The sequence below is a fragment of the Myotis nattereri genome (assembly GCF_964212035.1).
Source record: "Myotis nattereri genome assembly, chromosome: 2".
Lineage (NCBI taxonomy): Eukaryota > Metazoa > Chordata > Mammalia > Chiroptera > Vespertilionidae > Myotis > Myotis nattereri.
Genome location: NC_138076.1, coordinates 161,500,276 through 161,523,811, shown reverse-complemented (window position 1 = coordinate 161,523,811; position 23,536 = coordinate 161,500,276). Strand labels below are relative to the sequence as shown.

The window sequence follows — 23,536 nt, the reverse complement described above, 5'->3', positions numbered from 1 at the left end:
ATATTTTATCTTTCAAAAAGTGGTGCCCTGAAGGGTCAGGGAAGTATGATACAAAGTCTTAGATATATATTGAAAGAAGTACCTTCAACATTAGTGTAGTATCTTCTAGATGAACCACAGCAATAAACTTCTACCAAGTAGAATCTTGAAAAATTAGTAAAGAGTATATCCTGATCTTTGTTTATAAATATCTATGTGTTTAATCACTATACAGGGAAACTATTATATTCCAGGAAATGTGATAAGATCTGAATATATTATTGAAAACAAGATAGGCCCTGACCTCAAGACTATCACTGTCTAATTGGGTGACAAATAAGAAATGAGCAATATGATACCATTCTGATATAAGGATGAGGGATACAGAAATATATTGGAGATGTATCTAGCCTACTATGGAGGAACTGAGATAGTATCTCAGAACTCATTGTAGACGCAGTGAGGAGACAGGAAGTCCAGTTAGAGCATGAATGTTTCATATTGAGTGTGAGAACTCTCCATGTCCTTGCATGTAGATGTATTATTTTATCTTCATTGGTATATTCTTCCATTTTATGAATATATCACAATTTAAAAATTGTTTCCATCATTAATGAACATTTTGGTTTTTATGTCTTGAGATTATTGAGAATAATACTCCTATAAACTTCCTTAAATGTGTGTATATTTAATGTACACATATACACATTTCTATTGGGTAAACACCTAGAATTGTAATTTCCTTTTTATAGATATATGGACATTCAGCTTAATAAATATATTTTTAAAGTTTTTATATTATTTATAGGAATGTATTCACTAATCTTTAAGATATTAGTTACCCATGCTGTCAAAATAGTTGGTATGATTCATCTATTTAATGTTAGTTATTCTGAAGGTTGTGTATTAGTTGTGAATTTAATTTCTTTCTCCCTAAGTACTAAACATCACATTTTCAATATGCTCACTGGCCTTTAGATATATTCTTTTATGAAGAAATGTGTCTAATTATTATTATTAGGTTAAGTTTTGTTTTCTTATTAATTTGCAGCAGCATTTTATAAATGCAGGTTGTCTTCCTTAAAAGTTGTTGCAGACATCTTCTCCCATTCATTTATGTATTGTTTAAATCAATTTTATTAAAGTACAACATACATACAATAAAAGGCTTGTTTTTAAGTATAGCATTCCAATGGGTTTTGAAAAATGTCTATATATATCCTTAAAACCACAATGAAATCAAGATATATAAAAAATGTTTGTGCTCCTTCTTAATTCCTTGTAATAGATTGCTTTGTCTTTTCTAGAATTGCATATAAATTAAATTTTCTAGTATTTTGTCTATATTGGTATATATTTTCCTTGAAATACTATTTTAGGATTTATCCATGTTTCACACATGAATTTTTTATTCTTTTTATTGCTACATAGCATTCCGTGTATAAATATATCACAGTGTTTACTTATTCCCTATGTTTACTTGTATTTCATTCCACTTTTTGTTATTATGAATAAAGTTGCAATTATAAAGTCTTTCTGTGGACATATGTAGTTTTTTCTTTTTGGGTAAATCCTTCACAATGGATTTACCATGTCATATAGTAGGTACATTTTTTATTTTATAAAAAATTATAAAATTAATACTGCAAAACTGTATTTCCAAGTGGTTTCATTATTTTACATTTCTATTAGCAATATATAAAAATCTCAATTGCCTTGTTATCCCACACTTGCTCTTGTTAGTAGATTTAATTTTGACTCTCTTAATGCATGCTTAGTAATATCTTATTGTCATTTTAGTTTTCACTTCCTTAATAACTAATGTTGTTGAACATCTCTTCTTGTGCACATTTGCCACTCCTGCATCTTCCTTTGTGAAGTTTATGCTCAAATCTTTGGCCATTTTTTATTGGACTGTTTTTCTTTTATTAGTAAACTAGAGCCCCCGTGCACGAAATTTGTGCACTCAGGGGGTATGGTCCCTCAGCCTGGCCTGCGCCCTCTTGCAGTCCGGAAGCCCTCGGGGTATGTCCAACAGTCAGACATCCTCAGCGCAGCCATGGAGGCTCCTGGCTGAGCGGCGCTCTCCCTGTGGGAGCGCACTGACGACCGGGGGCAGCTCCTGCATTGAGCATCTATCTGGTGGTCAGTGCACATCATAGCGACCAGCCCTTCCACCATTTGGTTGATTTGCATGTTAGCCTTTTATTATACAGGATTGTGTGTCTACATATGCATATATACAGATATATTTCTTTGTATTTTTTGTTGTAAACATATGATATGCATTTACTAATATATATATGTATATTTCATACATATATGTGAAATACATGATCTTTGTCAGATAATATTTTCTAGTATGTATGACTTTTCTAGTACATGACTTTTTCTTTCATATTCTAAGACTGTCTTTCAAAAAGAGGGAAGGTAGGGGAGGGTGGGGGTAAGGGGGAAAGATCAACCAAAGGACTTATATGCAAGCATATAGGCCTAACCAATGGACACAGACAACAGGGGGTGGGGGGGGTGAGGGCATGATTGAGGGGAGGAGTGGGGGGTAATGTGGGAATAAGGACACATATGTAATAACTTAATCAATTAAGAAATTTTTTTAAAAAGCAGGGAGTTTTTAATTAGGTCTGTGACCTATTCCAAGTTTTTTTTGTTGTTGTCTCATTTTTATCCTAATGTATATTTTATGGTAGCAGCACCATTTTAAAGACTTAGTTTCCCCTCACTTTGTCTTATGTAACTCTATTTCAGTATACATGTTCTTTTCCAATGAATTACGTATTTATCCTTATCAAAATATCATTTTTTTGTAATTTCTATTACATTGCTATTCTAATTTATTCAATTTATCCCCAAGTATTTCATGTTTAAATATGCTGTAAATGGCAGTTTAAAAAATTCAAGTTCCAAGTGCTCATTGTTGGTATTTATAAATACAATTTCATGTATATATATTGATTATCTATCTTGTGACTTTGCTAAACTCAGTTATTCAAGTAGTTATTTTTTAAATTACTTCGGATGCTATATCTACCTAATTATGCCTTCTACAAGGGAAAACAACTTAACTTCTTTATTTTTAATCGCAATGCCACCATTTTTTTTCATTTGATTAGCTAGGAATATGAGTTATGAAGTAGTCATCGTTTCATAGCTCATTTTAGGGGAAAAGTTTCCAGTTTTTTTCTTTATATTTGATATTAGCAGAAGTTTTGTTTTGTTTTCTTTTCTTTTTTTAAGTAGGTGTCCTTTATCACACTAAGAGAGTTTCCTCTACTTTTACTTTACTGAAAGATTTTTAGCATAAGTGGATGTTGAATTTTGTCAATTTTTTTTTCTGGAACTATTCAGAAGAAAATACAGTTTCTCTCTTTTACTGTTATATGGTGAATAAAATTGACTGATTTAAATGGTAAGCCAATCTTGAATTCCTAGGATAAATGTCACCTTCTCATGAGGTATTATACTTGCACTGTTATTGCTGAATTTTATTGCTATTTTTGATATATTTTTATTGATTTTAGAGAGTGAGGAATGGAGAGGGATAGAGAGAAACATCAATAAGAGAGACACATCGATCGGATGCCTTCTGCGCACACACACACACACACTGGGGACCAAGCCCATAATGTGGGCATGTGTCCTGACTGGGAATTAAACCCAGAACCTCTTGATTCATGGGGTGACATCTAACCACTGAGCAACACCAGGCAGACTATTTGCTATTTTTCATTGAAATTTTAATCTATGTTCATAGATAGTTTTGTTTAGAATTTCTCTCTCTCTCTCTCTCTCTCTCTCTCTCTCTCTCTCTCTCTGTCTTTTTTTGATTTTGGTATCGCTGTAATACTTGCCTTATAAAAGGAGATGAAGTGTGCTAATAATTTCTCTTTTCTGAAGAAATCTATCCACTGTTATTTTAAGCAGCATACTATCTTAATTATGGTTTTTTTTAAAAAATAAATCTGAATATCCATAGTATGAATTCCACATCATTCTTTAATGTCTTCAAATGTGACTTTTAATTTTGGCCCTTCCATTTATATTCATTTTACAATTGTTTTAAATCCTCAAAAAATAAGGTGAGATATGTTCTCTACCCCTGTTGTCTTGAAGAGATTGTGTAAAATTGGTGATATTTTATGTTTAAATACTTAGCCCTATAAATTTTGCTTTGTTAACTACATGTTCAATTTATTTAATAGTTGAAGCATATTAGGCTGTCTATCTTTTCTTGGATGTGTTTGTGGACTTTAAAATTTCATCTGTTTCATTTAAGTTGTCCAAAATATTTGTGTGAGTTGTTCATAGTATCTTCTTACTATCCTTTAAATATCTGAGATCTGGGGTGCAATCTTTCATTTCTGATATTTCTAGTGTATTTTTTCTCCCAGTGTTTTATTTTGCTTATCAGTCTGGTTATAAACTTATCAACATTATTAATCATTAAAGAACCAACTTTTGGTTTCACTGACTTTCACTATGGTCTTTTTGTTTCTGATAATTGATTTCTGATCTTTATCTTTTCTTCCTGCATGTTTTGGGTTATTTCACCCTTTTGTACTAGTTTATTTTTAAAGATTATATACTTTAGTGAAATATTTCTTATTTTCTAATATAAACATTATCGATATATGTTGTCTATGAATTATAATATACAAGTGACCATTTCACATGTCTCTTAGATCAATATTTAACCATTGGATCCATTGAAAGTAGAATGTATAATATATATTACTCTATAAAACCATTTAATCTTCCTCTTCCTATTGTACTTATTATTTATATTATTTTTATATACATTGGAAGCTCCACCAGATAATGTTATAATTTTTTATTTCAACAATTTATTGTATGAAAGGATTTGTGTAGAATTGGTGTTTTCATTTATTTTCCATGTTTGGTAAAACTTTGATAGAAAAATAAGTAGAGCAATTTATTAGAATAATAGTACAGACATCTATACCTGAAGTTCTCTTTTCAGGACGATTTAAGTGTATATTTGTTTACTTTAACAAATATATGGATATATAGGTTAGATATTTTATCTTGAATTAGCTTTAGTAGATTAAATCTTTTAAATAGCTCAGTTTATTTAAGTTACAAAATCTACTTTGCAGAGCTTTCCAAAATATTCTATTTGATCATTTTAATGTCTGTATAACCTAAAATTGTGTCATATTTCTAATTCCTGATAAATTTTATGTTTTTCCAGATCACTTTCACAATAGTTTTATCAATGGCATTCATCCTTTCTAAGAAATCAGCTTTTGATTTCATTAATCTCTTAATTTTTGTTCTATTTTTCATTGATTTTTCCTTATGATTTTCTTTCTTCTGTTTAGATGCTGCTTCTCTGGCTTTTTTGCATGTAGATTGCCTGTAATGTCAAAGGTAATAATGAAAAATCGCACAACAATAACAAAATTTATCCTGTTGGGACTTACAGAAGACCCACGGCTGCAAGTTCTGATTTTTATCTTCTTATTTCTCACCTACATGCTGAGCATTACTGGAAATCTGACCATTATCATTCTGACACTCGTGGATTCTCATCTTAAAACACCTATGTATTTTTTTCTTCGAAATTTCTCTGTCTTAGAAATCTCATTCACAACGGTCTGTATTCCCAGATTCCTGTACAGTATATCAACTGGGGACAATACTATTACTTATAATGCTTGTGCTAGTCAAATATTTTTTATTGGACTCTTTGGGGCCACAGAATTTTTTCTCCTGGCGGCCATGTCCTATGACCGCTATGTGGCCATCTGCAAACCCCTGCACTACATGACCATCATGAGCAACAGAGTCTGCACCTTCCTTGTCCTCTGCTGCTGGGTCTCTGGGCTAATGATCATCAGCACACCGCTCAGTATGGGCCTCCAGCTGGAATTCTGTGACTCCAACGCCATTGATCATTTCGGCTGTGATGCATCCCCCCTTTTTAAGATTTCATGCTCAGATACATGGTTCATAGAACAAATGGTTATAATCTGTGCAGTGTTAACATTCATTATTACACTCATGGGCGTCATTCTTTCATACATCTATATTATCAGGACAATTCTAAGATTCCCTTCTGCTCAGCAAAGAAAAAAAGCTTTCTCCACTTGTTCTTCTCACATGATTGTTGTTTCCATCACCTATGGCAGCTGTATTTTTATCTACATCAAGCCTTCAGCCAAAGAAGAGGTGGACATCAACAAAGGAGTATCAGTGCTCACTACATCTGTTGCCCCTTTGTTGAACCCCTTCATTTATACCTTGAGGAACAAGCAAGTGAAACAAGCTTTCAATGACACGATTAAAAAAATTGCATTTACCTTACACATAAGAGCACACTGATTTTGAACAATCAAACGGAAATGGAAGATTCATTTCTTAACACTTTTCTGGAAGTCCTAATTAGTTCAGTAAGGTTAACCTTTTCATAATTCTTAAAATATTGATTTGTGAACCTACTTGGAACAAATAATTTCGTTCCCTCTTTAATCTTAAAATTGTTTCTATCAATAAAAGAATGTGAGAGTTTTTTTCCAATTACCAAAATCTTCCTTCATTTCTCATTAAGTTTTTCTAATTATTATTCAAAAAGAACTTATATAACATGTTAAATATAGTATTTACATTTCTTGGGAATGTTTTGCTAAACTTATTTAATTTATATATGCAAATATGCTGAAAGGAACATTTAAAATACAGGAAGAAATATTTCACCTCTGTTTTAAGGTATTATAAGACAAATTTTAAAATAAAAGAACTCAAATAGAAATATCAAGTAAAATTAAAACACATTGTATCCAAAATAAGAAAATAAATACCATGAATCTGGAAACAAATGTGATATACTAAAGATATAAGCAAGCCAGAATATTGAGAAGATTTACTTAGAAACAAGAAAAATTTAGACCACAGCTGTTTTACAGTAACATGCAAGTATTCATACATGTGTACACACATAAAACAAGATTAAAAAATGAAAGAATTTTGCTTACAGCTCTATCAGAATAACTAGTTTGATCCCATGTTTTCTGCTTTAAATAATCATAAAACTGAATCAACTATGTAAGGAAATTTTTGACAACAAGCAGCTCAAAATTGTATCCCTCTGGAAAAGGGAAATTCAGTAAATGAGTCCATAATTAGCACTAGCTCAGTCCACATTATGAGTTAGAGACTAAGCACAATATGATTGTCTCTCTAAGTTTTGTTGGCAGAGATCGGGTCAGCTGAAGTGATTAATATCCTCACTCAGGTCAGGATTATGTTGAGCTGGGATCTTGGCAGAAGTTCCCCATGGCTGAGTGACTAACTGACATGTAGGACAAGTGTAGTCCTGATTTACCAGTGATTCAGCTGAGATTTCAACAGAAATACTAGAGGCCATGCAGTCTGTGGGCTTGAAGTTTGGGCCCACCCCAAGTAAAGAGCACAGGCTTCTAACTGGGAAAGTCACTTAGGAGTACCTCAGGAGCAAGGACCACATTCTAGAACATGAGACAGAAAACTAGGGCCTGAGGGTAAAATTCATCCAACACTGGTTATTACTGTAAATAAAATTTAATTGTAACACATTTACTCCCACTCATTTATATATTTTCTATAGCTGATTGTAATGGCAGAGTTGAATAGCTTAACAGGGACCACATAGTCCAGAAACACAAAAATGTTTACTATCTGGCCTTTTGCAGAAGTTTGCCCATCTCTGGTAGAGAATTAACTTTTCCATTTATACAATTTTGAATCATTTGGGAAGAAATAATGAGAGGTAGGTTGCTATGCAGCTACAGTCTCTTCATCTTCCCAACAGTCTTTAGGGAGTAACTCTTAAACGTGTTGAACAGCAAAAAGAGTTCAATGAGTTCATTCCTCTGAAATAGCCCCTTTTCTTCTTACAAGTACTTCGAAACAAATTTTGAAAGAATGTAAATTTTGGGAAGCCTGTCTATTCTGTCCACCTAGGTCTAACTAACATTGAAAGTTGTAACCCATTAGTGTTTTATATTAAACTAGAGGCCCGGTGCACAAAAATTTGTGCACTCGGCGGGGAGGTGGGGGTCCCTCAGCCCAGCCTGTGCCCTCTCGCAGTCTGGGACCCCTCGGGGGATAACGACCTGCTGGCATAGGCCTGCTCCCAGGGGGCAGAGGTCAGGCCCAATCCCTAAGTGCAGCCCCTGGTCGGGCCAGAGCAGGGCCAACTGGGGAGTTGGGGCACCGCCCCCTGTCATGCACAGAGCAGGGCGGATTGGGAGGTTGCTATGTCACCCTCAGTCACGCTCAGGGTAGGGCCGATTGGGGGGTTGGGGCACCGCCCCCTGTCACACTCAAGGCAGGGTCGATGGGGAGGTTGCGGCGCCACCCCCTCTCACGCACAGAGCAGGGGCAATCAGGGGGTTGGGGAGCTCCCCGCTGTCACGCACAGAGTAGGGCCGATATGGGAGTTGGGGCGCTGCCACTGTCACATCCAGGGCAGGGCCGATGGGGAGGTTATGGCTCTACCCCATTACAGAGCAGGGCCCGCGGGGCAGGGGTTGGGGGGGGTTGGGGCGCCGCACCCTTTCACACATAGAGCCGCAGGGTGATAAGGTGGTTGGGGAGCTCCCCCTATCAGGCGCAGAGCAGGGCCGATCAGGGGGTTGGGGCGCCTTCCCCTGTCGGAACAGAGCAGGGCCTATAGAGAGGTTGTGGCCCCGCCCCCTGTCACACACAAAGCCACAGGGCGATCAGGGGGTATGGGCGCTGCCCCCTGTCACGATGATCCCGGTGCCGGGAGGCATATTACCCTTTTACTATATAGAGTAGAGGCCTGGTGCATGGGTGGGGGCTGGCTGGTTTGCCCTAAAAGGTGTCCTGGAACAGGGTGGGGTCCCCACTGGGGTGCCTAGCCAGTCTGGGTGAGGGGCTGAGGGCTGTTTTCAGGCTGGGACTGAAGCTCCCAACTGCTCCTTTTTCTTTTTTCTTTTTTTATTCTGGGCCAGCTTTAGCTCTGAGGCTCCAGCTCCTAGGCATCCGCTGCTGAAAGCAGGTATCTGGTTTGTTTAGGTTCTATAATTAAAACTCTGTATCAATTCCAGGTCTGAGATCCCGGCTCGCTGAAAGCAGGTTTCTGGGGTTTTGTTTAGCTTCTATTTTTGTAACAATGTTTTTTAAACTGCACTCTCAGAGGCCGGCAAAAATACAAGCTAAACAAAACCCCAGAAACCTGCTTTCAGCTGCCTCCTGCACACCCCCTAATGGGGATGTGCCCGCAACCAAGGTACATGCCTTTGACCAGAATCAAACCTGGGACCCTTCAGTCCTCAAGCCGACACTCTATCCACTGAGCCAAACCAGTCAGGGCAGCCTATAAATCCTTTACCTGTGACCTCTAGGTAAGCACCCTCACCTGTGCCAATTTGCCCTCATTTTCTCCACCCTTCAAGCTAAAACCCACCTTCACCCAGGGGACAGGTTTCTTTAATGTGCACCTGTGCCTCTGGGAGCTTGCTCTCTTTATCCCTGGCTCCTTCCCAGCTGGTAACTTTGACAAAGTCCCCTTGCATTGGGTCAAGAGCCTTGTGTGGAGAACACGCTGCCTCACCTCCCCGCCTGTGGCTTAGATTCCGAAGTACCATAATTTTCCCTGTGTCAGGCTTTGCCAGCCTACCTTGCAGACTTTGTTTTACTTCAAAAAGAAATTGAGTTAGTGTCCACACACTAGCTCTATTGGCTCTCTGAGATGTGGCTCTGCCTGGCTGCCAACTGGGACAAGTTCCTGATGCCACCCCACCTCCTCAGCCATAGCTCTCATCCCCTGGAAATCGCATTTGGCGAACAGCACATTCAGTGCGCCACTGAAGCACCAGGTACCAGCTAAGACTGGGCCCCAGCCTGTCACTAGATGGCAGGTTTTTCCTGCAGCTCCAGGGTCATCAAACCAGTCTGGGAGGGGAAGTGTGTTGACCCCTGAGACAGGGGGGTGCAGACATCAGGTGGGAATTCAGCCCACTCTCAAATGTTCACAAGGCCCCAACCCCAGATCACCAGCCCACTTCAGGCCATCAGGTGGCCATTCCCCCTGATCAGGTGCCCATTTCCAGCCTATCTCAGGTCCCTGGCCCCAGACAAGGTAGGAACTTCTGGCCATAAGGGGGCCCAACCCTGATCAAATGCCCACTTCAGGTCCCCAGATCAAGTGCCCACTTCTGGCCAGCTGCCCACTTCTGGCCATCAGGAGGCCCAAAGGTAAGCACATGCCCTTTTCTAGCCCCCAGACCAGGTGCCAACTTCCTGGCAATCATGAGCCCAGCACACTGATAAGGTGGGCACTTTTTGCCATCAGGAGGTCTGACCCTGATCACATGCTCACTTCCAGCCCCCAGATCAGGTGACCACTTCCAGCCTATCACAAACCCCCCACCCCCCTGAATTGCTTGCTTCATTTGTTTAATGTGAAAGAATCAATACTTAATGAGATTTTTCAGGTAAACCGATCTCATGAGTTTTATCTTTGTATATTAGTCTCTCAATTTTTACTGTATTTTGATGTTGTGCCTATCTACTATCGTGCCTAAAATGTACATTCAATATATTTTTACTAACAAATAAAATATTTAAGTAGGTCATTTTTATACTTGTGGCCTTTTCCTCTTGCCATTATCTGCTTCTTCACAAGTTTACACATAACTGGATTATATTGCCTTGCCATTTATTCCAGTAAAAATAAAATAACATTTGCCTGGCCTGCATGGCTCAGTTGCATTGACCTATGAACCAGGAGGTCATGGTTCAATTCCTGGTCAGGGCACATGCCCAGGTTGTGGGCTCAATATCCAGTAGGGAGCATGCAGGAGGCAGCCAATCAACAATTCTCTCATCATTGATGTTTGTATCTTTCTCGCTGTCTATTCTCCTCTCTGAAATCAATAAAAATATATTTTAAAAATTATTTGTCCATACACATACGGACTTATTTTGGGTCTCTCAATTCTGTTACATTGGTCTGTGTGTCTTTCTGCCAAACCATGCTATTTTGATTATTGTATCTTGGCAATGAGAAGTGAGGGAATGTGATACCTCTGACTTTATTCTTTTTTCTCAGGATTGCTTTAGCTATTTGGGGTCTTTTGTGGTTCCAGACAAATCTGATGATTTTTTTGTCCTGTTTCTTTTTGGAACTTTGATGCTTTGGGACTTTGATGGCATTATATTAAATCTGTATATAGCTTTGGGTAATATGACTATGTTTTAATTTTAACTATGTTGGTTCTTCCAATCCATGAGCCTGGAATATCTTTGCATTTCATTGTATCTTTTTCAATCTCTTTTTATAATGCTTTGTAGAAGTCAGTATACAGGTATTTCACACCCTTTATTTCTAGGAATTTTGTGTGTGTGTGTGCAATTGTAAAAGGAGTTGCTTTTTTTGTTTGTTTTTTGAAATTTCATTGTTAGTATATAGGAATGCATTGGATTTTTGTACATTGATTTTGTATCCTGAAACTACTGTATTTGTTTGCTTCTAATAGTTTTTTGGTGGCGTCTCTAGGGTTTCCTATATAAAATCATGTTATCTGCAAAAAGTGACACTTTCACTTCTTTTTCAGTTTGGATGCCTTTTATTTTTTCTCTTGCTTTATTGCTTGGGCTAGGATTTCCAAGACTATCGTGAATAAGAGTGGGGAAAGTGTTCCTCCTTATCTTGTTCCTTGGAGGGAGCTTTCACTTTTTCACCTTTGAGTATATATTAGCTGAGGGTTTGTCATATATGGCCTTTATTAAGTTGAGGCACTTTCCTTCTATACCCATGTTATTGAGTGTTTTAATCATAAATGGATGTTGCACCCATTGATAAGATCATAGTATTTTTTTCCTTTATCTTGTTCACGTGGTATATTACATTGATTGATTTGAGTATGTCGAACAACCCTTGTGCCCCTGCAATGAACCCCACTTGATCGTGATGTATTCTTCAATGTTTTATTGCATCCGATTTACTAGTATTTTGTTTAGAATCTTTGAATCTGTGCTAATCAGAGAAACTGGTGTCTTAGGGTTTCTGTGTGTGTGTTATCCTTGCCAGGTTTTGGTTTTGGGGGCGTGGCCAAGCAGTCTAAGGTGCTGGGTTTAAACTCCTCATTGTTCTTTGTACTATACACCTCTCTGATGTTCAATGTTTTAAAAAAATAATTTCCCAAGGATACCTAATTAAAATTATTCAATTCTAAAGTGTATTCATCAGTACCATTCCTCTCTAGAGACATTTTCATTCCATTTCTTTGCAAGAATCCCCTGTGACTCTTTTGAGAAAAAAAATAAAATAAAACCACTCTGTTTTCAAAACAATAGTTAGAAAACCAGGGTTCCTGCTGGAAGGTAAAGACTGCAAAATATTTATATTATAATCCATCTTTCTTTTAGTAAAGTAACTAAGATCAAGTAAGATTTTTCTAGCATTTCAAGTTGGAATGTATTTTTATGTAAATTTTGGAAATCAAGAGCTAACTAAATGCTTGGCTTTGGATTGTACAACTGCAGATAGTTCTTTATATTGTGAGAATTTTCTTTTTCACAAACTTTTACTCCTATGCCATGAAGCTCACCTCTTTCCATAGCTGTTATTTCTTGATTTTAACTCATGTTTTTGAGCCCTTTACTTATAAACTAAGAGGTTTACTTAATTAACCAGTAAAATACAGAACTTTCTCACCTCTACCAATTTCACTGCTAAATATATCCCTGATCCCACATTTTTATTTTTATTTATATAGTTAGTTTTTTAGGCAGTGTTACCCATATTCCAAGGAAATATAGCCTCTGATTCTGCTGTGTCATCAGTTCAAAATTTAAGACAAGGCTCTTTTTTTGGTCTTTCAGCCTTAATATAGATTAACTATTTGAAGCTGCCCATAGAGCTTTAGCCATAATGTCACCAACTCTTTCTTTTTTTTTTTAAATTCTTTTTTATTTAAAGTATTACTTATGTCTCCTTTCCACCCGACCCGCCCCCCATTGACCTCTCCCTGGCCTCTCACAGCCCCCAGAACATTCCCTCACTCCCCCTAAGGTCTGTGTCCATGGTTATGCTTCTATGCATCCATACAAGTCCTTTAGTTGATCTCTTAACACTCCCCTCCCTGTCTTCCCTCCTCTGAGGTTTGACAGTCTGTTCCATGCTTCTCTGCCTCTGGATCTATTTTTGTTCATCAGTTTTCTTGATCACAAGTTGCAAGACTTGTTGAATATTTTGCTTACAGTCTGGATGTAGCACCTTCTACCAGAAACTGGGACTATGTCACCTTTCTATCAGGGCCTCCCTACTTCAAGAATAAATTTTGTACTGGACTTATTCTTCCATATGATCCATCTCACTCTATGCAACCAGGATCATCTTGACAAATTCCACCAACACACTATATAAGTATGCTATTACATAAGGAAATCAAAGGCAGAAACAAGTTGTGAAATCTATGAAATGCTCCAAAATAAGCATCAAACACTGACAATTAAAGTAAGGCAACAGAGTGTTTGGGTTTCAACAAATTACTACCACATGGGATTACACTATTGTAAGAATTTTTTCATTTCTCACCTCATTTATTTTTTCCTTGTTCTAATCAGCTTATAACTTAGATCCCTTAACTTTGGCTGTTAGAATCTCTTCTAAAAAGCAACAGGTTATTATTGAATTCATAAAGAAAACAATACATTCTGTTTGCTTGCTTACTTATATATATGTACTCATATAAATGTGTGCGTGTGTGTCTCTGTGTGTGTAGTTTTGATGATCCTGATTCTTTTGTCGTTATTAATTATATATATAGGCAGGGCTGACATGAAACATCCTGAGAAAATTGTGGGAGAAAAAATCTCTGAAAAATTAAACTTTAAAATGTTTCATTTTCTAAGAATGATTAGAACATGTTGTCATTGGTAAAATATTCCAATAAAGCTAATATAATATTTTGTATTTTATACCTAATTTTCATACACATGAACAAATTTTTAAGAGAAAGTAAAACACATTGGATAAAAATGTTTTTTTTCTTTTAAATATGTTTTTATTGATTTCAGAGAAGAAGGGAGAGAGAGAGAGAGAGAGAGAGAGAGAGAGAGAGAGAGAGAGAGAAACATCAATGATGAGAGAGAATATTGATCAGCTGTCTCTTGCACAGCCCTCACTGGAGATTCAGCCCACAACCCAGACAAGTGCCCTGACTGGGAATCAAACTATGACGTCCTGGTTTATGGGTCAATGCTCAACCACTAAGCGTACACCAGCTGGGCAAATATATTTTTCTTATACAGATGTGTTTATTAGACCTTTCAGGTGAATCACTTAATATTAAATGGCTAGTGATTTACAAGGCAGATACTAAGTATAACTTTCTTTGTCCTGGATCACATATATGTTCAGAATTCAGTAAAACTTCGTATCTAACTTATTGGTCCATTATATTAAATACAGTATTTCTTAAGCCAGCAGAGGTGATTTTTAAAAGAAGTAATCCTGTACTCACTAAATCATAGTTTTTTGTTTGCATTTACAGATGTGGAAGAAGTTAACAATGAGAAATGAAAAACCAAACATCTGTAAAAGAGTTCATTCTTCTGGGATTAACAGATGACCCACAGTTAAATGCTTTAATTTTTGTATTTCTGTTTTTCACATATATACTGAGTATAACTGGAAACATGACAATTATCACCCTTACTTTGATAGATTCACACCTCAAAACCCCCATGTATTTTTTCCTTAGGAATTTCTCTTTCCTAGAAATCTTATTTACCACAGTTTCTATTCCTAGATTCCTGGTCAGCATTGCAACAGGGGATATGACCATTTCTTATAATTCTTGCATGGCCCAGGTATTTTTTCTCATTCTCCTTGGTTCAACAGAATTTTTCCTTTTGACTGCTATGTCCTATGATCGGTATGTGGCTATCTGTAAGCCACTGCACTACACAGTAATAATGAATAGCAGAATCTGCAACCTGCTTGTAATTAGTTCTTGGCTGGCTGGATTTCTCATTATCTTCCCACCTGTGATCATGGGACTTCAACTGGATTTCTGCGACTCCAACATCATTGACCACTTTGCCTGTGACTCTTCTCCTATGCTACTGATCTCCTGCACAGACACAGCATTCCTAGAGCTCCTGGCCTTTTTTCTGGCGGTATTCACGCTCATGGTAACCTTAACATTAGTGATTCTCTCCTATGTATTCATCCTTAAAATGATCCTCAGAATCCCCTCTGCTGAGCAAAGGAAGAAGGCCTTTTCCACTTGCTCCTCACACATGATTGTTGTCTCTATTTCTTATGGCAGCTGCATTTTCATGTATGTCAAAACTTCAGCAAAAGAAGGAGTGGCCTTCACCAAGGGTATAGCAGTGCTCAATACCTCTGTTGCCCCAATGCTAAATCCATTTATTTACTCCTTAAGAAATGAGCAGGTAAAGCAGTCCTTTAAGAACTTGGTCAAAAAATGTTTCTCAAATAAATTTCCATCATAAATTTATGGCCTGAACTTTATTTAAATGAAATGGTATGCCTAACATAATATTAATATTGTTATATTTCTCCATCCACTGCTATACTTCCATTTCCTTCAAGTTTTATTCTCTATTTATACCATTTTGACCTCACTTGGCTCAACTATCTTTTAAAAATCTACCTGCCCTGAAATTTTTCTAAGCATGATTAAATTGTTGTTGCATAGATGAGAATGACTTTTTTTTTTAAATGCCAGAATTTAGTGTAGAAGTAATTGGAGATCTTTTCCTTTGGACACCAATCAAAAGTTAAATAAAGTTATCACCAAGGTATTCTAAAAATATATTTTTCCCAGTAGATATGCACAGGGTATTAAGGTTTTCTGGAGATGAAGTCTCTTAAATCTAATGTCCTTATATTTGCCCTCATCTCTCCTATGGTTTTCACATTATGAACGTTTATCTATGCTACTTGGGACATAGATGTAATATCTTCATTGTCAATTCCATCCTTTACTATTATAACGTATCTTGTTTAATGATTTTTTGGAGCAAATTTCAAAGTTACTACAAGTATGGTATTGATATTCATGTAGGACCCCACTACTCTTACCATAAACATCTCTGATAAACTACTTTGATGATTGCTCCATAGCCCATTACTTTCTTTAAATTTGTTGATGCTGAGCCTGAAGCTCATCTGAGGTTCCCTTGGGAACAACCTGGACTGTCTTTAGGTTTCCTAAGATCCAATAGCATCTCTGTTGACTTTTTTGGCAATTAAAACCTATGCTTTCTATCTCCCAGACAGTTCTTGCATTTTCTGGTATGCCAAGGATCCCCTAAAATGTGTTTCAGTGTTTAAATGGTTTCATTATTTTTAATATATATATGTAAAATTCAGATTTTTTGTGGACATTGAGGGTGTGGATTTAAATGTTTGCTTTGTTTAAACCTTGACATACATCTTTTCTATAAGAAGTTCTTAATTATAGCTTTATACATTTAAGAATAAACTTTATTCAATATTCATCCATTTGCCTCTTTTCCATCTTCTTTCACAAATAATGCATGCACATATAAAATCATTTAATTTACCAAAAAGACACTATTCCTTGTTGTCTATAGGACACTCTTCCTTAATATTCTTTTATATTAAATATTTTATTTTAGTTTTTAAATTTACTTTATTGTTAATAAGTATTACAGATGTCCTTCCCCCCCCCTTTTTAATTCTCAATGCTTGGATTCTCATTTATCACCATTAAAATGTAACTTCTACCCAACTGGTGAGGCTCAGTAATTGAACCTCAAACTATGAAACAAGAGATCGCAGTTTGATCCCCATTCAGGACAAATTCCAGGGTTTAAGGCTCAGCCCCCAGTGGAGGGTGTGAAGTAGGCAGCCCATGAATGATTCTTTCTCATCATTGATGTTTCTATCGCTCTCCCTCTCCCATCCTCTGTGAAATCAGTAAATATATATATTATGACTTCTTCTAACAAGTGCCTAATGAAACAGGGTTACCCTTAATCAAACACAGGTAAAAATTAATAAAGTGTTGGAGAGTATTAATATCTAAAGCATCCATATAATATTTAAATTTTTGTGTGTTAGCAAAAACATTTGTTACATTTGCTTGTAAAAAGTGTTTTGCTCAATTTGATGGTAACTTTAGTGAGAACTGAGAAGTATAATGGACTCTCTTATTAGGCAGCATAGACATGAATTCTCCTGCTATTCCAGAATCGAGTGTTTTTTTTCTCTCTTTGCATGACAAGGCTTTTCATTTTTGCAGTTGTTACTTTGGAGATTCTACATAAATCCAAATACTTGCTTGCATTCATTGATGGAGACATTATTCAAGCAATCCAGTGCTCAATAAAGTCCAGGTCCTTCAATGTATATGGGCAGAGAGAAATACGGTGCTAGTAAGTTTTAACAACTAGTTATCAGAAAAGAATACACAGACATAATATAAATTTTACAAATATAAGTTACAAATAATAAAGTATACAATAAACTTCATTGTAAATTCTGTATACTCAATAGATTTTTACAGAATTATTTCATTGAATTTTACCAATTATATACTCAAAACTAACCAATCTTTGCAAATGAATCAGCTTGACAAATGCAGTTTAACTTAACATGATATAGTTGAATTTAGCTCTCAAATGCACAATTGGAAAAGGACGTTTCAATACTTTCAATAACTTAAAAAAATTTTGAAAAAGAAAGCAGGTGAATACAGTTGGGCCTTGACTTACGAGTGTCCCGACTAACGAGTTTTTTGAGATATGAGCTGTCTCTCGGCTGATTTTTTGCTTTGAATTGCGAGCTAAAATTCGGGTTACAAGCCAGCTTCAGATACCCCACCACTAGTTGGCGCAGCGAATGTCACAGTGAACGCCACAACATCAGTCCAGCATCACGTGTCTCACTCGTTCACTGTTGATTTGACATACGAGTTATTTGAGTTATGAGCTCCGTCATGGAACGAATTAAACTTGTAAGTCAAGGCCCCACTGTATATGGAAGACTTGAACAATATTATGAACCAAATAGATCTAAATGAAATTTTTAGAATATTCCATCCAACATCAACAGAACACTGTACTCATTCTTTCTAGTATCACACAAAACTTGAAAGGGAATAATAAAGATCAATGAAATAGAAACCAGAAAAACAAAATTAAAAATATCAATGAAACCAAAACTGGCTATTTAAGAATACCACAAAATTGATAAATTTTTCATTGTCTGCTCACCATCAAAAGTAAAATCATCTTCCATCACCATACGTTTGGTCCCCTTTACCCGTTATTAACCTCCTACCCCCTTCTCTTTGGTAACCACCATACTATTGTCTGTGCCCACGAATTTCAGTTTTATGTCCCACATGTGAGTGAAATCATATGGTTCTTAACTTACTCTAATTGACTTATTTTGCTTTGTATAATGTTTTCAAGGTCCATACATATTCTCTCAAATGGCAGTATGGGTAGCAGCACACCATGTTGACCTACACAGGTAAATATCTCTAAGAGATTGAGTACCTACCTCCCTAGGATTCCAAAATTCTCATTACCCAAAGTTCCCGTTTTGTTGAATCACACCGTTTCTGGTATCTTTACGTCAGGATTGACTAGTTCAGAACAATTGATCCATAAATGCAGATCTATGCCCACAGAGCTAAAGAAATGTCTGGATTTTGAGAGCATTTCTAATATGGGTTGCATACACATTATTCAATCATTAATGGAATGGTGCCATAGGAGAGAGACCAAATGCTAACCTATCTACACATACTGCTTATGTAACCTTGGGCAAGTTACATACCCCTCAGTACCTCAATTTCATCATTTGCAAATGAGGTTCTTAACTGGGCCTTCTGAAAGAATTTTGGGGCACAGGTTAAAGGCTATTTAGATCTTTGGTATAATATAAATAATAATGAATGTAACAATGATAATAAAACTCATTACATTTTCTTATAAAATTTATTACTGTTATTCTTGCTGTTGTAATGTTTCTTTCAATATATTTCCTTTCTCTATCACATCTTCCAAAACTACAGTTTGATAAACTGAAAAGATCTAATTATTATTTTTGAAAGCTGAGCTCGATAGAGGCTATCATGTAATAACTTTCTAAAATAATTATTTAATCTTACAAAGAATGCTCTTTTTTCATTATTTATATGAATGATTATATTTAAAGATTAAAAATGGAATTTTTACCATACAACATTGTGTATTAAAAAGGTCTGGCAGGAGAAACCAAGATGGCTGCATAGGTAAACACCTAAAATTGCTGCCTCGCACAACCACTTCAAAAATACAACTAAAAGACAAAATGGCCATCATCCAGAACCACAGGAAGGCTGGCTGAGTGGAAATTCTACAACTAGAAAGAAAGAGAAAAGCACACTGAGACTCAGAGGAGGTGCGGAAGTGAAGTGCAGAGGTATGGAGGCACACTTGGAAAGGGCTGGAAACTGAGGACGTGGTTGTCTTTTTCAATTGGGAGTGAGTCTCAAGCTCCTGAATGCTCTGAACTCCAGTTCCGGGCGAGACTCTGGGGACCCAGACTCATACGGGGAGAAACTGGACTATCTGGCATCGGTTGGAACTCGAGGGTGGCTTTCTCTCAGAGGTACTTGAAGCTATTACTGTGGGACACTGAGACACAGGGCCTCTTAGGGTAGGACTGAGGAGCAGCCATAGCTGTTTGTTCTGCCCTGTTGATTCCCTGAGACCCCGCCCCACCCAAGCTGTGCCCAGAGGCTTTTGCATATGAATGGCCTGGCCCTTTGCAATCTAAAATTACCTAACAAACATCAGCTGGGTCAGAGAGGCCCAGAACATCCAAAGAAGGCCCAAGGCCCCACAGCAGCTTGCATTGCTTCACAGCTGCGCCTCATCTGGCACTTCCAAACTCCAAAAAAGAGGAATTGCAGATCGATCAGTAGCTCCTGCTGGGTAGCCTCAGGCAGAGGCTAAATTAGCACGTCCTTAGAGATCCAAGAGCCAGTGTACCCAGTGGTCAGAGTGGGACCATCCAGATTACAACTCCTCAGATCCATAAGGACACACTCAGGGGGCAGACTCAGTAAGCACCAAAACCTCACTGAAGCAAGTCTTGCCCCCTAAGGGTGTTTCCAGCACAGAAATTCTCCCACCATAGACACAGCTGATTCTCACAGCCAATTGGCCTGGAGGTCAATTCCTCCCAGTGATACCTACAACAAGACTGTGCACAAAGCCCACAAAGGGATGCACCAAGATTGTCCACCTCAGGTAATTGGGGAGGCTGAGCCACTGGACCCTATAAGACACCTAGCACACAAAGTCACTCTGTCAACACAGGGAAGCAGCCAAAATGCAGAGACAAAGAAACAGGTCACAAATGACAGAAATGGAGGAAAGCAAACTACTGGATATAGAGTTCAAAACCACGGTTATAAGGTTTTTCAAGATTTTTCTAGAAACTGCCAATAAATTTACTGAGACCTTCAAGGATATGAAAAAGGACCAACTAGAAATTAAACATACTGAAATAAAGAATATTATAAAGAGATCCAACAGCAGACTAGAGGATCACAAAAATCAAGTCAAAGATTTGAAATACGAAGAGGCAAAAAACACCCAACCAGAAAAGCAAAATGAAAAAAGAATCCAAAAATATGAAGATAGTGTAAGGAGCCTCTGGGACAACTTCAAGCATTCCAACATCCGAATTATGGGGGTGCCAGAAGAAGAGAGAGAGCAAGATATTGAAAACCTATTTGAAGAAATAATGACAGGAAATTTCCCCTACCTGGTGAAAGAAATAGATTTACAAGTCCAGGAAGTGCAGAGAACCCCAATCAAAAGGAATCCAAAGAGGACCACACCAAGACATATCATAATTAAAATGCCAAGAGCAAAAGACAAAGAGAGACTCTTAAAAGCAGCAAGAGAAAAACAGTTAGTTACCTACAAGGGAGTACCCATACGACTGTCAGCTGATTTCTCAATACAAACTATGCAGGCCAGAAGGGAGTGGCAAGAAATATTCAAAGTGAATAGCAAGAACCTACAACCAAGATTACTTTACCCAGCAAAGCTATCATTCAGAATTGAACATCAGATAAAGAGCTTCACAGATAAGAAAAAGCTAAAGGAGTTCATCGCCACCAAACCAGTTTTATATGAAATGCTGAAAGGTATCCTTTAAGAAGAGGAAGAAGAAGAAAAAGGTAAAGATACAAATTATGAACAACAAAGTGACAACAAATACATATCTATCAATAAGTGAATCTAAAAATCAAGTGAATAAATAATCTGTTGAACAGAATAAACTGGTGAATATAATAGAATCAGGGGCATAGAAAGGGAATGGACTGACAATTCTTGGAGGAAAAGGGGTGTGGGGTGCGGGAAGAGACTGGACAAAAATCGTACACCTATGGATGAGGACAGTGGGGGGGAGAGGGCAGAGGGTGGGGTGGGAACTGGCTAGAGGGGAGCTTTGGGGGGGGGGAAAGAGGAACAACTGTAATAATCTGAACAATAAAGATTTAATTTTTTTTAAAAAAAGGTCTGGCATTGTGTTTTGCAAATTTTAGTCAAAAAGGAGCAAATAGAATCACTTTAGGCTAAAGGTAAATGGAAATGAATTTCAATGAATTGCCCACAAGTATTGTATTTTCTGCTTAATTTTTACTATTAACAGAAACCACGACATATTTAGAAAACGATTGTACTCTGACTCAATAATAAATTTCCCACTGGCAAAATTAGCAAGTAGATTTTTATGACTATTAAGCTTTCAAAAATACTATGTGTTTCAATAACTTGTTTAATATTCCCAAGTGAATTATGTCTACAATAAAATAAACTAAGTATTTATTATTATTACCCATTTTTATGACTTTAAAAAACAACTTTCTCTGTGTTAAGAAGCAATCAAAAATATATAACAGGGAAATATTAAAGCTGTAATTAAAATCTAAGATTTTTAAGTAATAAATAGCAAATTAATTGCTGATATGACTTTGCAATATTAATAGATAACTATGCTGTTCCTTTTTGTTACAACATGTTTCATTGTTCTTTGTGCAGAATAAGAACACTACAAATGTATTTGAAATCATATCAGGAGTTGACATCTATGATTATTTTTACCTACAGACCTAAGATTTCAGAGTTTAGCCATTCCAAATAAGACATCAATTAGAGAATTCATTCTTCTGTGACTTAGGGATGACACAGAGTTACAAGCTGTGACTTGATTCTTCTTTCTGCTGTTCACCTACTTATTGAGTATAACTGGAAACTTGACCATCTTCATGTTAACACTGTCAAATGCTGGTTTGAAGAATCCCATGTATTTCTTCCTCAGGAATTTCTATGTCTTAGACATTTCATTCAAAACAGTCTTTATTCCCAGTTTTTTGGTCAGCATCATTATGTGAGATACAACCATTTCCTATAACTTTTGTGTGACACAAGCATTTATTTTTATCTCTGTGGGTTCTACAGTTTTTTCTTCTGTCCTATGATCACTATGTGGCGATTTGCAAAACTCTACATTACACACCTTTCATGAGTAACAAAGTCTGCAACCAACATATGGTAGTCAACTCCTGGCTGGCTGGTTTCCTCATCATCTGTCCCTCTGTGCTTATGGGACTCCATTTGGGTTTCTGTGACTTGAGAGTTATTGACCACTTCACTGGTGACTCTCCTGTGCTGCTGACGCTTGCACAAAGTTTCTATATCCTAGGGCATTTTTCTTAGCAGTATTCACCCTCATGGTAAGGTTGGCCTTTGTGATTCTCTCTTACATACTACTTCTTCCAACAATTCTGAAGATCCCCTCTGCCCAGCAGAGGGAAAAGGCCTTTTCCACTTGTGGCTCCCATATGATTGTGGTTTCCATTTCTTATGGGAGTAACATGTTCATATATGTAAAAATATCTGCAAAAGACTTTGTGACTTTGAGCAAGAGGGTAGCAGTACTCAATCCTTCTGTTGCTCCCATGCTGAATGTTTGTATTTATACCTTAAGAAACCAGCAAGTGAAACAGGCCCTTAATGATTTCCCCAAAAAGATGTCGTTGACAAACAAACACTACCCGTTATGAAATCTGTAGCTGAAACACAAATAAACCACACATAAATGCAGACCACTGTTCTAGGTGGTAGGCATACACAAGGAATAAAGCATGCACAAGTTTCAGCCATTGTGAGAAAACATACATTAAACAGTCAACATAGGCCGAAACTGGTTTGGCTCAGTGGATAGAGCGTCAGCCTGCGGACTGAAAGGTCCCTGGTTCAATTCCTGTCAAGGGCATGTACCTTGGTTGAGGGCACATTCCCAGTGGGAGATGTGCAGGAGGCAGCTAATCGATGTTTCTCTCTCATTGATGTTTCTAACTCTCTATCTCTCTCCCTTCCTCTCTTTAAAAAATCAATAAAATATATTTTTTTAAAAAAAAGAGTCAACATAATAGAAAATAAATTACCTAGTACTTTAGTGGTGACAAACGCTATGGGGGAAAAACTGAAATAC

The 23,536-nt window shown here is 37.0% G+C and overlaps 2 protein-coding genes and 1 pseudogene across 3 annotated transcripts; all 3 read left to right on the top strand.

Annotated features, from left to right (window-relative positions):
* Positions 1-5,379: 5,379 nt before the first annotated feature.
* LOC308513916 (olfactory receptor 6C2-like) lies at positions 5,380-6,342 on the top strand (the record flags this gene model as incomplete). The annotated part of the gene is made up of 1 exon (XM_081083983.1): positions 5,380-6,342. The coding sequence occupies one exon, from the start codon at positions 5,380-5,382 to the stop codon at positions 6,340-6,342; it is 963 nt and encodes a 320-aa protein (XP_080940109.1).
* Positions 6,343-14,550: 8,208 nt separating this feature from the next.
* Positions 14,551-15,492, top strand: LOC308513071 (olfactory receptor 6C65-like; the record flags this gene model as incomplete). Its single annotated transcript, XM_081082869.1, has 1 exon — positions 14,551-15,492. The coding sequence occupies one exon, from the start codon at positions 14,551-14,553 to the stop codon at positions 15,490-15,492; it is 942 nt and encodes a 313-aa protein (XP_080938995.1).
* Positions 15,493-18,489: 2,997 nt separating this feature from the next.
* LOC308513915 (olfactory receptor 6C65-like) lies at positions 18,490-23,105 on the top strand (annotated as a pseudogene). The gene is made up of 2 exons: positions 18,490-18,505; positions 22,150-23,105. The product of its transcript is annotated as an olfactory receptor 6C65-like (transcript).
* The last annotated feature ends 431 nt before the right edge of the window (positions 23,106-23,536 follow it).